Genomic DNA, 13,837 nt, shown 5'->3' with positions numbered 1-13,837 from the left:
ACTTATGAGTAAGGCATAGAATGCCTTTTTTCAAAAATATATTCACATTGCTGTGAAGTTATTTCCACATCCATCCCCATAACTCTTTTCATCTTATAAATCTGAAACTCTATACCTATTAAACAATAACGCCCCATTCTCCCCTCACTCTGTCCGCTGGCAACCACCATTACTTTCTGTCTTTACAATTTTGACTACTCTGAGGACCTCAGATAAGTGGAATCATACAGTATTTGTCTTTTTGTGTCTGGCTTATTTCACTTAGCATAATGTCCTCAAGATTCATCCATGTTGTAACATATTACAGAATTTCGTTCCTTTTTTTAAGGCTGAATAATATTCTATTGTATGAGTATGCCACATTTTGGTAATCTGTTCACTGGTTGATGGACACTTGGTTTGCTTCCATGTTTTGGCCATTGTGAATAATGCTGCCATGAACATGGGTATACAAATATCTCCTCAAGATCCTGCTTTCAGTTCTTTTGGGTATATACCCAGAAGCGGAACTGCTGGATCATATAGTAATTTTTTTTTTCCCTCAAGGAACCACCATACTGTTTTCCACAATGGCTGCACCATTTTATATTCCTGCCAACTATGCACAAAGGGTCCAATTTCTCCACATCTTCACCAACACTTGTTGTTTTCCTAATGGGAGTGAGGTGGCATAGTATATCTTTTGGGGAATCAGCAGTATGGTTAGTTGATAGTGGTGTCAGACCCCAATGAGATTTGGTCTTGCCACTTACTAGCTGTGTGACTTTGGACATTACGCCAGTTTCCCCATTAGTAAAATCAGAATTATCTCGGAGGGTTGGTGAGAATTGAATGTGCATAAAGCACTCAGGCTCACAGAAAGCACTCAAGAAATATAAGTTATTATTCTTTCCACCTTAAAAGCTCCAATAATAAACCAAATTCCGACTTGCTCTGGCTCCTTCTGGACGAGTCAGGAGGCAAAGAGACAAACTAGATGATTTTATCAAGGAGTTTTCTACTTAGAGGCTTGAGTCTGAGGACTTCACATAATCTTCACAGACATTCTTCCTTCCTGCTGTCCCCACTCAGCCTGCAGACCTCCCACCTGTGCCCAAAGAAGAGTGCTTGAAAGGAAGAGGTTACTCAGAACCCAGCCGGTTTATGTTTTCTCAGGGGCGGAGGTCGGGAAGAAATCCTGTTGACACAGTTTTGTAAAGCCTGTCACTCAGTCCCCTGCCTATTACCTCTGCAGACCGTTATGCATATTTAAGAAGGGGGGGGGGCGGCAAATACAAAAGAAAAATAAGCGAGAGTGAGTGAGAGAGGGAACAAATCAGGATGCTTGAGGGAATCCACGTGGTCGCCAATCTGTAACTGATCAGAGCAGCGACACTGAAGCAAAACCCCCAACGCCTAACGCTAAATATATTGCAATGGAGAAACCGTCCACAATGGGGTGTCTATGTCCTTAGCAGAGTCCTGGGGCTGCCGTTTAAGAGACTCTCCCCGTACTCCCACCCTTTTTGCACCTAGTAAACCACGCGATGTAACAACGGAATCTGGTTCTGTGTGTGCGCTGTGGGAGTGTGAGCTTTGCAAACCATCTGGGCTCCATCCTGCGCGGTTGGAACCACGATCGATCCAGGACGAGTTGGGGGAGTTGGAGCTGGCCTGTGTCTCCTTCCTCTCCCTGCTCCTCTCTAGCCCCCACCCCATCGTTCGCTCTGCACAAACGTTCGCGGGTGGAGGGACGTAGGTTTTCAGCACCAGGAGGCCGTGGACCTTCTCTGGAGGCTGCAGTGCACCCTCCAGAGGGCCAGAGCTGATTGCAACCTGCTCACCACGACCCTCCCCCTCCTCCCCAAATTCGCTGCCCCAGGCTGTTATATTACAGGCGGGGCGCTGTACCGGTGCGGGAGTCCAGGAAGGCTGCGTGACCTTCCAGCGAACTCCACCTCGGCCAGGGGTGGGAGGGATGGAGGCTGCCCCGGGGCCTGCTGGCTGTGTATCGATCCCCCAGCCTCAGCCAACACAAGTTCTCCCGGTACAAACCCCTCCCTCCCTTCTGTGCTTTCCCAGCCTTGCAGGCTTCTAACGCCTAGCTTGTGGCGCCCTCCTCTCTTTCCCGCAATAAAGTGAACCGGGTGGGTATGCATCCCCCGCCCTAACCCTCCCCTTCCCCCTCCCCCCTCTGCCTACTAACCCCGCGCACAGAGCTCGCCGCCGGCGGGCCCCTTCCACCCAGTGTATCATAATGCCCAACGCTCTTCTCCTCCCCCTCTCTTAATCAGAAACGTGGTCGCGAGCCCCCCCGCTCTGCGTGCATACATTAGGGTCTGCTTTGCATGCAGCGGCAGGCAGAGAACTGAGGAAGAAGGGGCGGGGGCGCTTTTGCCCGCCTCTTCCCTCCAGGCCCCGTTAGCCACCCAGTTTCAGCTTCGTTGTAACGCCGCCTCGTTAGCGGAGCACGCCGCGGCTCCAGTGCCCGGGCTGGAGAAACACAACCCAACTCTGCAGAAGGGCACCAAAGCCAGAGGTTTCTCAGCCCCGAGCGCACAGTAGGGCGAGGAGGTGGCGAGAGGCCGACCACTCGGTGTGTGCATTTTGGAGAGAGCTCCAGCCTGAAAATGGGAGGGGCTCTTTTCTTATTATTTTTTAAAGCGCATTCATTGAGGCCCTTTCTATTTTGCATATAGTAAACTGGGCAACAATTCCGTCTTGCCTGTAGCACAATAAGGGCTCTTTTATTCTAGAAGCGTTAAATCCGGGCTAACCCCTCTCGTATCCGTGCCTCGAGGCGGAGAAGGCGCACTCGTCCCCGGCCCGGCAGCCGCGTTAGACTGGAAGCTGCTCTCCCGGGCGGTTCGATTCCCAGAGCATCCCGGGAACGTGTGTAATCGGCCTCTCGGCTCTAGAGGCTGCAGGCGGCCGGCCTCCCTCCGCCTCCATCCTCTCCGTAGTCCTCACCCCTCCCCCTCTCCCCGGAACCCGCGCTCCGCGTCGGGCTCCTGGGCTTCCTTCCCCCCTCCTTTTCCCGAGTAATGCCGCTCCCGGAGGGCGGGGCACGCAGTTATCCAGGTTGCGGGGCGGGCGGGCGGGCGGCAGGCTGCGGCCCGGGCCTCGGGATGGCGTAGCCGCGGCCCGGCGTCGGCAGCGCGGGCCCGAGCCCGCTATACAGCTTGCTGGGCCGGCTGGCGCGGCCCGGCCCTCGGCATAGCGGCCACGGGGTGCAGGCGGCCGGGCGGCGCCGAGCGGGCCAGGCAGGTTCCGGGGCCCGCGGCCCCCCCCTCCGCCTCCCCGCCCCCCTGTGTTGTCGCCTCTCCCTCTCGCTGCTTCACTTCACGGGGCGAACATGGCGCACAGCTGTCGGTGGCGCTTCCCCGCCCGACCCGGGACCACCGGGGGCGGCGGCGGCGGGGGGCGCCGGGGCCTAGGGGGCGCCCCGCGGCAACGCGTCCCGGCCCTGCTGCTTCCCCCCGGGCCCCTGGTCGGCGGCGGCGGCCCCGGGGCGCCCCCCTCCCCCCCGGCTGTGGCGGCCGCGGCGGCGGCCGCGGCGGCGGCGGCGGCGGCGGCGGCGGCGGCGGCGGCGGCGAAGCGGCGGGGTTGGTGTTCCAGGGGGAGCGGCCGCCGCCTCAGCAGCCTCCTCGTCGTCCGCCTCGTCTTCGTCTTCGTCATCGTCCTCAGCCTCCTCTGGGCCGGCCCTGCTCCGGGTGGGCCCGGGCTTCGACGCGGCGCTGCAGGTCTCGGCAGCCATCGGCACCAACCTGCGCCGGTTCCGGGCCGTGTTTGGGGAGAGCGGCGGGGGAGGCGGCAGCGGAGAGGTAAGGGGGCGAGGAACCCCCAGGTCCGGGGTCTCGACCCTCTGCGGAGCCCCCTCCCCTCCCCCATCCGGGATTGTGGAGCATCCCAATTCGGGGACCATCCTGGGGTCCCTGACCCGGGGCAGATGGCCCTCCCATCTCGGGACCCCCATCCAGGGGTGCAGGCCCCCAGGCGTCCCCACCCCGGGGTTCGGACCCATCTGGCCGAGGGCGTTTGACCCCCCACCCTCCTTCCCCTGACCCTTCCCCACATCCTCTGGCACAGACCCCTCGCCCGGGTTTCCCATCCCGGGACTGAACCCCTCCTCCCTTTCACAGATTACCTCATCCGAGCGAGATTCCTCCCTCCCTCCCTCCTAGAGACTTGATCCCGCCACATCCCCGCCTCCCTCTCTGGGCAGATGTTTTACTCCTGGGGCAGTTTTCCTCTTGGGCATCTCTCGGGGGATGGCCTCATCCAAAGCCACGTTCTTCTCCCACCCTTGGGGACCGATGTCCCTTCTAGCACCTTGCTTTCGAAAACCTGATGAACCCTCGCTCCGTCCCCGGGCCAGGTCCCTACACTACCAGCCACTCCCCCTTCCTTCACCTCCACCCGCACCCCCCCTACCCCCAGCGGAGAGGTTCTCCCCTCATCCCGCCCTTCCCCACCAGGAAAAAGCTACTTTCCTCTCCACCTTGCCTCCCTTCGCCTTCTTTCCTTCTGAAGATAACGGCGATCTCCTCCTACAGCAGTCTGTTTCCCCCATTTTACAGAGCTGCAGTTTCTAGCCTATTGGTAGCAGGGGATTACTCTACCTTCACTCCACCCTTTCCCTCCTTTAGAATGAAGGATTAGTGGCATCTTCGAGGGGAAAATTGTCCACTGTCCCCTAGGCTCAGAGAAGAGCAGCTTTCCACCATTCCCCCTGGAGAGGAGGCAGGTTTTCCCTCCAGCTCTGGGGAAGGGGGCCCCCGTGAGGGGCGGTGTTTGTGGGGTACTTGGGCAGCATCCTCCCAGGGGAAGCAGCTGCTCTCCTACCCCACCCACTGCGCCTGAGAGCACGCAGTCTTCAAACCTAGCTCCCTCCCGCCCTTCTCCTTTTCTCCGTCATTTCATTATTGATCCACCTTTTCCTAGGCCAATCCTGGGGCTTGGAAGGGGTGGGGGAAGCAGGGTTGGGGTGAGGAGAGTAGATAAGGGACAGTTTTACTGTAGTGCGGTGGTGGTGGCTGCTTCTGGTTGAGAGAAAGAGGGTTATGAAGAGGTTATGAAGCAAAGTTATTCCTTAGAAGGAGTTAGCGTTCTCTCTCTGATTTGTTTGAGGGGGACCCAAGGTGGATGAAGGATCTCCAGCTTTGCCCCTTCCCCATTTAGTACTGGGGCGAGAATGGGGATGCTTTGATAGGCATTATTCAGCTCCCTTCAGCCAAAAGGAAAGTTGCCCTGGGAAGGGAAGTTGAGTTCAGGTTCAGCCAGTGGCGTTGCGCATTTGTTTTACATTGGATGCAGAAGGGGGAGTTTGAATCCTAGGGGAAGGGGGAGAATGGGATGGGGGATGCTAGGAGGAAGAGCAGCTGCTAGGGGCTGAAGCGGAGGGGGGTAGGGGGTTGCTGCTTTGGAGTGCTCTTGATTGAAACAGAAAGGGAAAGATAACAACCAGCCGTTTCCTGCGTGCTCTGCCGTTGGTGCACACAAAATATCCTGGGCAAACCCCTCGCCCCCTATTGTGCCCCGCACCCCTTTAGATCTACAGAAAGATCCTGGGCAGAAGGGGAGGGAGGAGATCCCAGGGACCCTGGCCCCTCCTTTCAAGGAGCTGGCATTTTTTAGTTGTTAGTCTTCCTGCCTCCTTTTTTAAATCGTTTCTAAGGCATCCTGATCAGGAGACTGACAACAACCCGCCTTCTGACAGAGCAAGGAGGACATGATGGGGGCGTGTTCCTTGCGATGTAGCTAGCTGCAGCGTCCCTTTTCCCTGCCTCTCTCTGCTCTCTCTCCACCTCCTTTTCCCAGCCTTCAGAAGGCAGCTGCAGTCAGCAAGGTTGTTTGAGACTATTTATTGGTTGCTGTAGATTATTATTTTTTTTTTGAAAGGCCAATTCTGTATTTTTTAAGCTAACAACACAGATCCCATGTAGTTGGAGAACCAAAGGCCTCATACATGACAAAAAGACTGAACCGTTCAGGTTACTTGCATGGAGTTGGTGCTTAAATGTGAGTTGATTTTGCTTTTTTAAAAGATACAGCAGCAAAAAAAAAAAAAAATAGACTTACTGACATTTCATTTACCTGCTTGTTTTCAAAATTGAGACTTGCCTGGTTATATGTAGAATTTTAGCCCCATGTATATTTGAGTATAATAAGAAAGTCTCTATTAGGAGAAGTCAGTCTATTTTTAAGGGGATCCTGAGAAGCATTTTCTTCTTGTTTAGCATGCTTATTTATTTTATACTGAAGGACCAAGTGTTCACATTCCAAATGTTGTTATCACATATTCAAAAGCAAAGTTTTATGCTGACAGCTTCCAATCATAGCTTTACAAGAGACTGGTTAGAAAGAGAGCCACCTGGATTCAGGGACCTAATGTCTGGGCACCAGAATATTTTGTCTGTTGGTCTTTGACAAATCACCTTTAAAGTTTTAATCAGGTGCTAACATTTTCTTACCCACTGGCATTATTTTGCTTAGCAGTAGTATGTAGTGTAAAGCCTGTCAAGGAAATGCAGTAATTTCAAATAAGATCATATTAATACCTTTTTTCTTTAAAACTTTTGCCTGAACAGTAGTTGCTACTTCATTATGAGGAAAGTGGTTGACTCCTTACATTAAACTTCAGTATTTTTTCTGAATTAGGCTTGAATGAGCTGTTGTTCCATTGGTAAGCCTTTTATGTGGTAGTTTGAGTTAATCTAGGATGGGTTAATGGTATGCGTTCATGAGTGCTAACCCATGGTATGGCTTAGTACTAAACCATGTGATTATATCCTTTGACCTGGTTGTTTTCAAGGTGGAAACCAAGCATTTTGTTACAGAGTCTTACAAATCAATGATAAAGTTCCAACAAGGAGGTTTAGGGTTCCCACGGGCTGACATAGAGTTCTAAAGATTGTTTCTCAGAAGTTGCTCACAGATCTGTATCAAGGCTTGTCTGGATTCATGAAGACGTGGTTTGTGATCCAAAAGGATTCTAGCCTCTTTAAATTCTGGTTCGCTTTCAGTGAATAATGACTATAACTTCATAACAAAACGTAAGTTAATACTTATGAATACTAAGCTAAGGTGGTTGAAAGGTGACAAAACTTCCATATCAGTTCCCTGTTTAAACTCCTTTAGCTGTAGAAGATTTGTCCTTTACTGCCATAGGTTCTGAACTTCCCTCGGGATTGATATCTCTCTGAGTAATAACTACATGTAAGAGTTCTTCGTGACCAAGGTCTATCAGAATGGGATTATTTTAAAAAAGATATAGATGTTGCTGAACTCCTATTTGGGCTTTCTGTGTGACAATTATGAAGTAGAGTTAGAGTTTTATTTGATTGAACACTGTGAGAAATCACGGAGGTCTGCTTTTCCGCCTTCCCTTTCCCCTGCATGGTGTCAGGGTCCCACTTTTCTGAGGATTGTTTCAGGTGGTATATATGTGACTCTACTTTGCCATCTAATTAAACACAGTACAGCATCCTCTCTGTTGACTAGAATTTGGGCTGTTTTAATGTGAACCCCAGAAATGGTCTATTTATCAGCAAGTAATCTTTGTTTATTACTTTCATAATCCAGTTACCATTCCTACCACCTCACAAAATGTTAAAAGCAGAATATCCACCCTGATCATAACATGGCGAACTTTGATTAGATATAAATGGAAACCGAATCACAACATTGGTATGTATTTGTCTGTATTTGAAATGGCAGTTTAGTTCGGGTGGACTAAGGTGGGCTCTTGGGTTGGGCTTAGAAAAGATGGTGGTCCTGGAGTGGGAGAGTGTCTGTGATTTTTTTTTTGATGTTCGTTGGGCATATGTGCCAAGAGTGGGAGTTGCTCCTTCATTACCTTCACAGCTAATCCTGAGCTGGGCAGAAGGAAAGTGAAGCAGAGAACACAAGTAGACTAGAAGAAGCCCCTCCGCGTGAAAGTCGATGGACATGGGCTCTCCTCGCACTCGTCTCTGTCACTCACCAGTCTGGACAGTTTCACTTTTAACTTGAAATTTCCGATCAGTAAAATGAAACGGTTGGGCTAAATGTCAGCGCAGGAATCTTTTCTGCTCCAGTATTCTGATTCCTCTCTGTTATATTAATTATTTGCTCAGGTCAGAACTTCTTATTCTGAATTTATTTAAAAAGTCAGAGTCAGTGAGCTTGTTTGGTAATTTTTTTTTTTCTTTTTTGGCTGCATTGGGTCTTTGTTGCTGTGCGCGGGCTTTCTCTAGTTGTGGCGAACGGGGGCTACTCTTCGTTGCGGTGCGCAGTCTTCTCATTGTGGTGGCTTCCTTCTCTTCTCGCGGAGCACGGGCTTTAGGTGCGCGGGCTTCAGTAGTTGTAGCACGCGAGCTCAGTAGTTGTGGCTTGTGGGCTCTAGAGCGCAGGCTCGGTCGTTGTGGCGCACAGGCTTAGTTGCTCCACGGCATGTGGGATCTTCCCGGACCAGGGATGGAACCCGCGTTTCCTGCATTGGCAGGCGGATTCTCAACCACTGTGCCACCAGGGAAGCCCTGTTTGGTAATTTTTAATGTCAGAGTGTACATTTGCCATTAAACTGCCATTATTATTGGGAAGAGAAATTTGAACTTGGTGGGATAGTTTTCATTGTATGGAAAAAAATGTAAGGATTTTATGGAAAAAGTTCTTTGCTGAAGTTGACCAATTTCATTTATAAGAAAAGTGAAGATAAAATTTTAAGTATAACTCATTATCTGGTGTTGAGAGGCCCTCTTGTTTGGCTAAATTTGTTTTCATGTTTTCAATATTGTAGATTCCTGACTCTCCAAAAGGGAAGTTATTTTCAGTCTAGGTGGTATATTCCTTTAGATGTGTGAGCTTTTAAATGAAAAAAAATCCAGTACACTAATGTATTTACAAATCCAAAGTGATGGTACCTACATTGCAGGGAGTAGTTGTTAATACGCTCTAAAACGTAGTTTAGTTTGTACTGATCATCACAAGTGCAGTCTTTAGAACTTTTCTTCATCTTTCGCTGAAAGGCATATCACTTGTCCCCATCTTTACCTTCCATCTAATTATCTTAAGGCACATGCTCTTGTAGGAAATCATCGTTCACAAAATAGTGATTGACTTTTGATTGGAAGTTGAGAAGAGAAAATACTCCCATCTTGACTCCCCTCCCATCTCTGCTCACCTGGGAGCTGGCCTTCCATAGAGCAGCTGTGCAGGCTTAATACCCGTTGCCTTCCTTGCCCTGTGGCTAGGGGGGGTGGCCAACACTTGTTTCGCTTGCTCTGAGGCATAACAGACTGCAGTGCCTCTCTCTCCTTTGGAGACTCACTGTTTTAATTGTAGGTCTCCTAATTAAGATCTCTTTGTGCCTGCCCACATTCCACTAGTGTTGGCACAGAACTTCAGCTTCCTTCTAGCACTTAACTGAAGGCCTTCAATCCGGCCTTTTGTAAATATCTTGTCTCTTTCCATTCTTCCTCTGCCAAGGTGGAGAGCCCAGTGGCATAGACCTATGAGAAAGGGGGAAGCTTTGTGACTATCACTACTTTGGGAGGAATTTATTCTAGGATTGCTGGGATGGGACCTTCTTTTGTTTGCATACGTTATTTTCAGGAATTAAGAAAAGTTAAATTACTAATGAGTCTGACATGAGGTACCTACATTTTAGTCAGATGCTTAACCCTATAGGCACTAGTAGGAAGAAGGAAGCTAAAGAGTTTACTATTAAAAAGTGTTGTTTGGGTCTTATCTAGATTGATTTAAAGCTTGATAAATAAAAGCTTATGGAGTAAATCACAGACTTCGGGGTTTTGTGGTTGTGAAGACAGTCAATCAAATGAAATTACTGATTGTTCCTAAATTGTATCAGATTTTAAAGCATAGAGTTAACTTTGATATTTGAATTAACTTTTTTGATTAGAAAAGACTGCAGGAGGATCTAGAAATTATTGAGTTAATTAAGAAAACTCTTGTAGCCTCCAGTATTTCCTGAGAAGATCAAGAATTGGCTAGGTTTCTAGAGCAGTTTCAGAAGCAGGGAAAGTAATTTTTCTGGAAAATGTAGCTTCACTTTAGTTCGCGTTATGTTAGTGCTCAAAATACAGCATGTCCTTTAACGGATCTATATGTGCCATGCTAGAGGAAATGCAGTCTTTATTAAGAAGAAGGAATCTTGAGTCCTTCACCTGGACCCAGATGGTTTCATTGATCACATCAGTATGAGGCGGACAAAGGGCTACTTTTTTGTTGTTGTTATTGTCATTTCCTTGGTTGTGAAGAAGGCCTGAAAGAAGGAAGTTTATGGCATGCATGAAATAAAGCTGGAGGCCTGCGCTCTTATACCTGAGTGGGTGGTTTTATGGCCTAATTCTCTAATTGCTGGCATTTATGACAGTGTGGATGCAACTGGCCCTGTGGCTGAGGTGGATTATGTTGGGAATAGGGAGAGAAAAGGGGTCCTTTTGTTAGCCTTTTCATTTTCCCCCTCAATAACTTCTCTGAGAAAGCCCTGAGGAAATACAGAGACACTTGGACTGAGGGAATGGCATCCCATAAAATGGTTCTTTATGTTTTTAAAAAGGATGAGCTGCTTTTCTTGATCTATCCAAAGAAATCCATACCACCACTGTTAAATATTTCAATGAGCTTTGTACCTTGTCAGGTTACACACCAGGGGAAGCCAACCAGGAGGCTGGAGGTGCTGCTAGGCGTTTGCTTTTAAAGACTAAGACATTTGAAAGAAGAATGCTGCTGTGTGACTTGCAGTTGTTTTGGATGATATAAATCCCCTTGTAGGATTCGTATGAAACTTCTTAGAGTTCAAACTTGGTTTAACTTTTTAGATTTTGAATGCAACTATTCTAATGAGTTTTAGTTTTAAGGAAACAAAGATATAAATGTAAGAGTTAGTTGGCAGTTTTCTGTGCAGTGTATGAAAATTCCCCTTTCTTTGAAATGAGTAGTTGTTTTTCTGTTGGACAAATAGACTAAAGGGATTTCCCCAGCTGTTTTACCTTTAATTATCGCTTCAGCAGTGCCTTGTGGGGCACCAGTGGGTAGGAGCTATTCAACTGCCATTTATTTCTGGAGTTGGAGTTTTTTCCATATATTTTATCTGTTTTCTTGCATTTCTGTGTTTTTGGGTTTGGTTGGAATGTTTGGGTGTAGATGTTTTGATGTCTCTCATCATTGAGAGCTATGAAGCTTTCTAACATTCGAATTGTTTTAGAGAGATCCAACCCTTATGGTCCACGCTTTGCTGAAGCATCATTGTTTCATTCTCATTTTACAGCATCAAAGTAATTGTGGCTTTCTGTCTTGAATTAGGGGAGTAACATTACTTGTGAGGAGTGTATTTGGAGAAATTTTTTTTCACTAAGCTCTCCTTTGTACTATCTCAGTTCTAAAAACTGGGGAGTAGTTAATCACACGTATCTGTAATAAATATCTACACCTAAAGGAATAAATATTTACACGTGCTTGTATTCAACTTCTGTCCATCCATGAGTATTGACTGATTTTTAGATCAAACACAAGCATACAACATTGTCCCTAGATTATTATTGCCTTTAATTATAAGCAGTAAAACCATGTGGATAACATCTCTTTAAGCTTAGTTAATGAGGAAATCCTTTTGTAATCTCTCCAGCAAGGATTTTTTATTTGTGCATATGTAAATACCTTTACAAAGGAAGGACAGAATCTCATTATGTAATCTGTAATAGTGTGAGATAGTACAGCACAGTAATTAAGAGTTTATTAAGACCATGGGCTCTGGGTTCAGACTGCCTGGGTTCAAATCTTGGCTCCACTATTTATTAGCTGAATGACCTTGAAAAACTTCCTTAACCTCTCTGTGCTTCAGTTTCTTCATTTGTAAATCAGTGGTAATTGTGCTTCATAAGATTATTGTGAGGCTTAATTGAAATTATGCATGCAAAGTACTTAGCACTTTGCCTGGTACAGAGGGATCCCTAATTATTATTAGGACTCAGTAGGACTCAGATTGTAAGGACAGGAGTGCTTAATCTTTTTTTTTTTCCCCCCACCGAGGTAACAGGTTTTTTTTACTTGGAGGTATACATATATATGTGTACACATATATACCTATTCGAGTGCTATAATCTTGACTTTAGAATGTTCTTGATTTTGGTATGGGTGTCAAGTTCATCAGTAAGCTAGGTGGAACCAAACTGAAGCCAGTCACACATCTTGGTAACAGTGGGTACCGTTGGTATCCAACTAGAATGTTATTAGCGATAAGGCATAAAAGGGAATAAAAAGAACAGGACAGTAAATAGGCAGGTAGGTAACCAAGGAAGGCAGTGCCTTCATGAGTTGCATAACTGTCAAGCCAAGACAGCTATATTGGGGTTGCTACCCTTGGTCCCTGTAACTAGTGTTCCTTATCTTTTTGAGTATGAGTACTTGGTGATTTCCTAAAACAACTTCGAGGTTCTTCAGGCTTCTTGGCCCCCAAGTTCAGATTCATTAGTCTATACTTGGTAGCTATTTGACATTTGTTCTCAAGTTTTAGCTTAGGGAGAGTGGAGAGTAAGTGTTGGTCTGTGGAGATCAATGCAGCTAACAATTTAATTACAGAAGAAATGCTAAGTTGTAGGTTGGAACTTAACTTGAGAAATAAAAATAACCACGAGCAGAATAGTCAAAAACAAGTTAAACTTCACCTAGTAGAGGATAATATGCTTAAGGAGGAAAAATATAGTTCTCTTTTATCTCGCTTAAAAAAAAAAAGGGTTTGGGCTTCCCTGGTGGCGCAGTGGTTGGGAGTCCGCCTGCCGATGCAGGGGACGCGGGTTCGGGCCCCGGTCCGGAAGGATCCCGCATGCCGCGGAGCGGCTGGGCCCGTGAGCCATGGCCGCTGAGCCTGCGCGTCCGGGGCCTGTGCTCCGTGGCGGGAGAGGCCGCGGCAGTGAGAGGCCCGCGTACTGCAAAAAAAAAAAAAAAAAAAGGGTTTGCTGAAATACTTAATACACTGCCTTTTACAGATGAAGAAACCGAGGTACAGACACGTTAAATAGGTTTCCTTAAGTCGTATGGCTAGTAAGTGGCAGAGCTAGAATTCAAATCCAAATCTGTAACTATTCGAAGGCTTGTTCACGCTCTCTGCACTGTGGTACCTTCAGTCCCTTTCTCTTCTCAGCCCATCCAATAAATTTCTGAGGCTTGTCTGTGATACTATTGTATTGTTTCTTTAATGTGTCCCTGTTTTTCTGTTTTTACCATCCTACTTTAAATTTCCATTACCTTTGCATGGATTAAAACCATAAGCACCTAACCGGTCTCACTGCCTTCCTTTTCACTGTATAGTGGTGCCAGTGGTTTTCTTAAATACAGATCTGATTCTGTCACTTTATTCCTAAAACCCTTTGACTACTCACTGAATGTAAAATAAGATTTAGAATTCCCAGCCCTTTATAATCTAGCTGGCCTACATTTCTACATTTTGAACGTTATCTCCTGAACACACATTTTCACTTAAAGTGCTTCAACCATATTGAACTACCAGTCTATTAGATGTTCTCCACAGTCTGTGTGTACCTGCCTTTACACCTTTGCTAATGCCTTTCCTTTGCCTTAAAATGTTTCCCATCTTGACCTGCCTCTGACTTATTCATCTTTCATGGCTCAGTTCAGATCCCCAGATCCCAACTCTTCCGTGAAGCTTTCAAGATACCACTACTAGCTGAAATTCAACTTCTTTCCTGTTTTCTTACTGTACTTTACCTACCCTTAAAGAATTTACTCCAGAATACTTTGTGTTGTAAATACTTCTGATTGTGTCTGTCTTTCCCCCAATAGATTATGATTTCCTTAAGACACAGACCATTTCTGAGTCATCATTTGTGTTTTATAT

At 47.1% G+C, this 13,837-nt stretch overlaps 1 protein-coding gene and 1 pseudogene across 2 annotated transcripts in view; both read left to right on the top strand.

Annotated features, from left to right (window-relative positions):
• The window catches only part of LOC309964907 (trehalase-like), a 419,483-nt pseudogene that overhangs the window by 221,732 nt on the left and 183,914 nt on the right, over positions 1–13,837 (top strand). The gene's annotated exons all lie outside the window — the stretch shown is intronic.
• The window catches only part of KMT2A (lysine methyltransferase 2A), a gene marked incomplete at its 5' end in the record, with an annotated part of 73,117 nt that continues 62,614 nt past the window's right edge, over positions 3,335–13,837 (top strand). Inside the window, 3 exon segments of the mRNA XM_082845736.1 lie at positions 3,335–3,574; positions 3,576–3,803; positions 5,902–6,000. Coding sequence (XP_082701862.1) covers positions 3,335–3,574; positions 3,576–3,803; positions 5,902–6,000 — 567 coding nt within the window.

The sequence above is a fragment of the Leucopleurus acutus genome, assembly GCF_964270905.1.
Source record: "Leucopleurus acutus genome assembly, chromosome: 8".
In the NCBI taxonomy this organism is placed as follows: Eukaryota; Metazoa; Chordata; class Mammalia; order Artiodactyla; family Delphinidae; genus Leucopleurus; species Leucopleurus acutus.
This window is presented reverse-complemented; position numbering and strand designations above follow the sequence as displayed.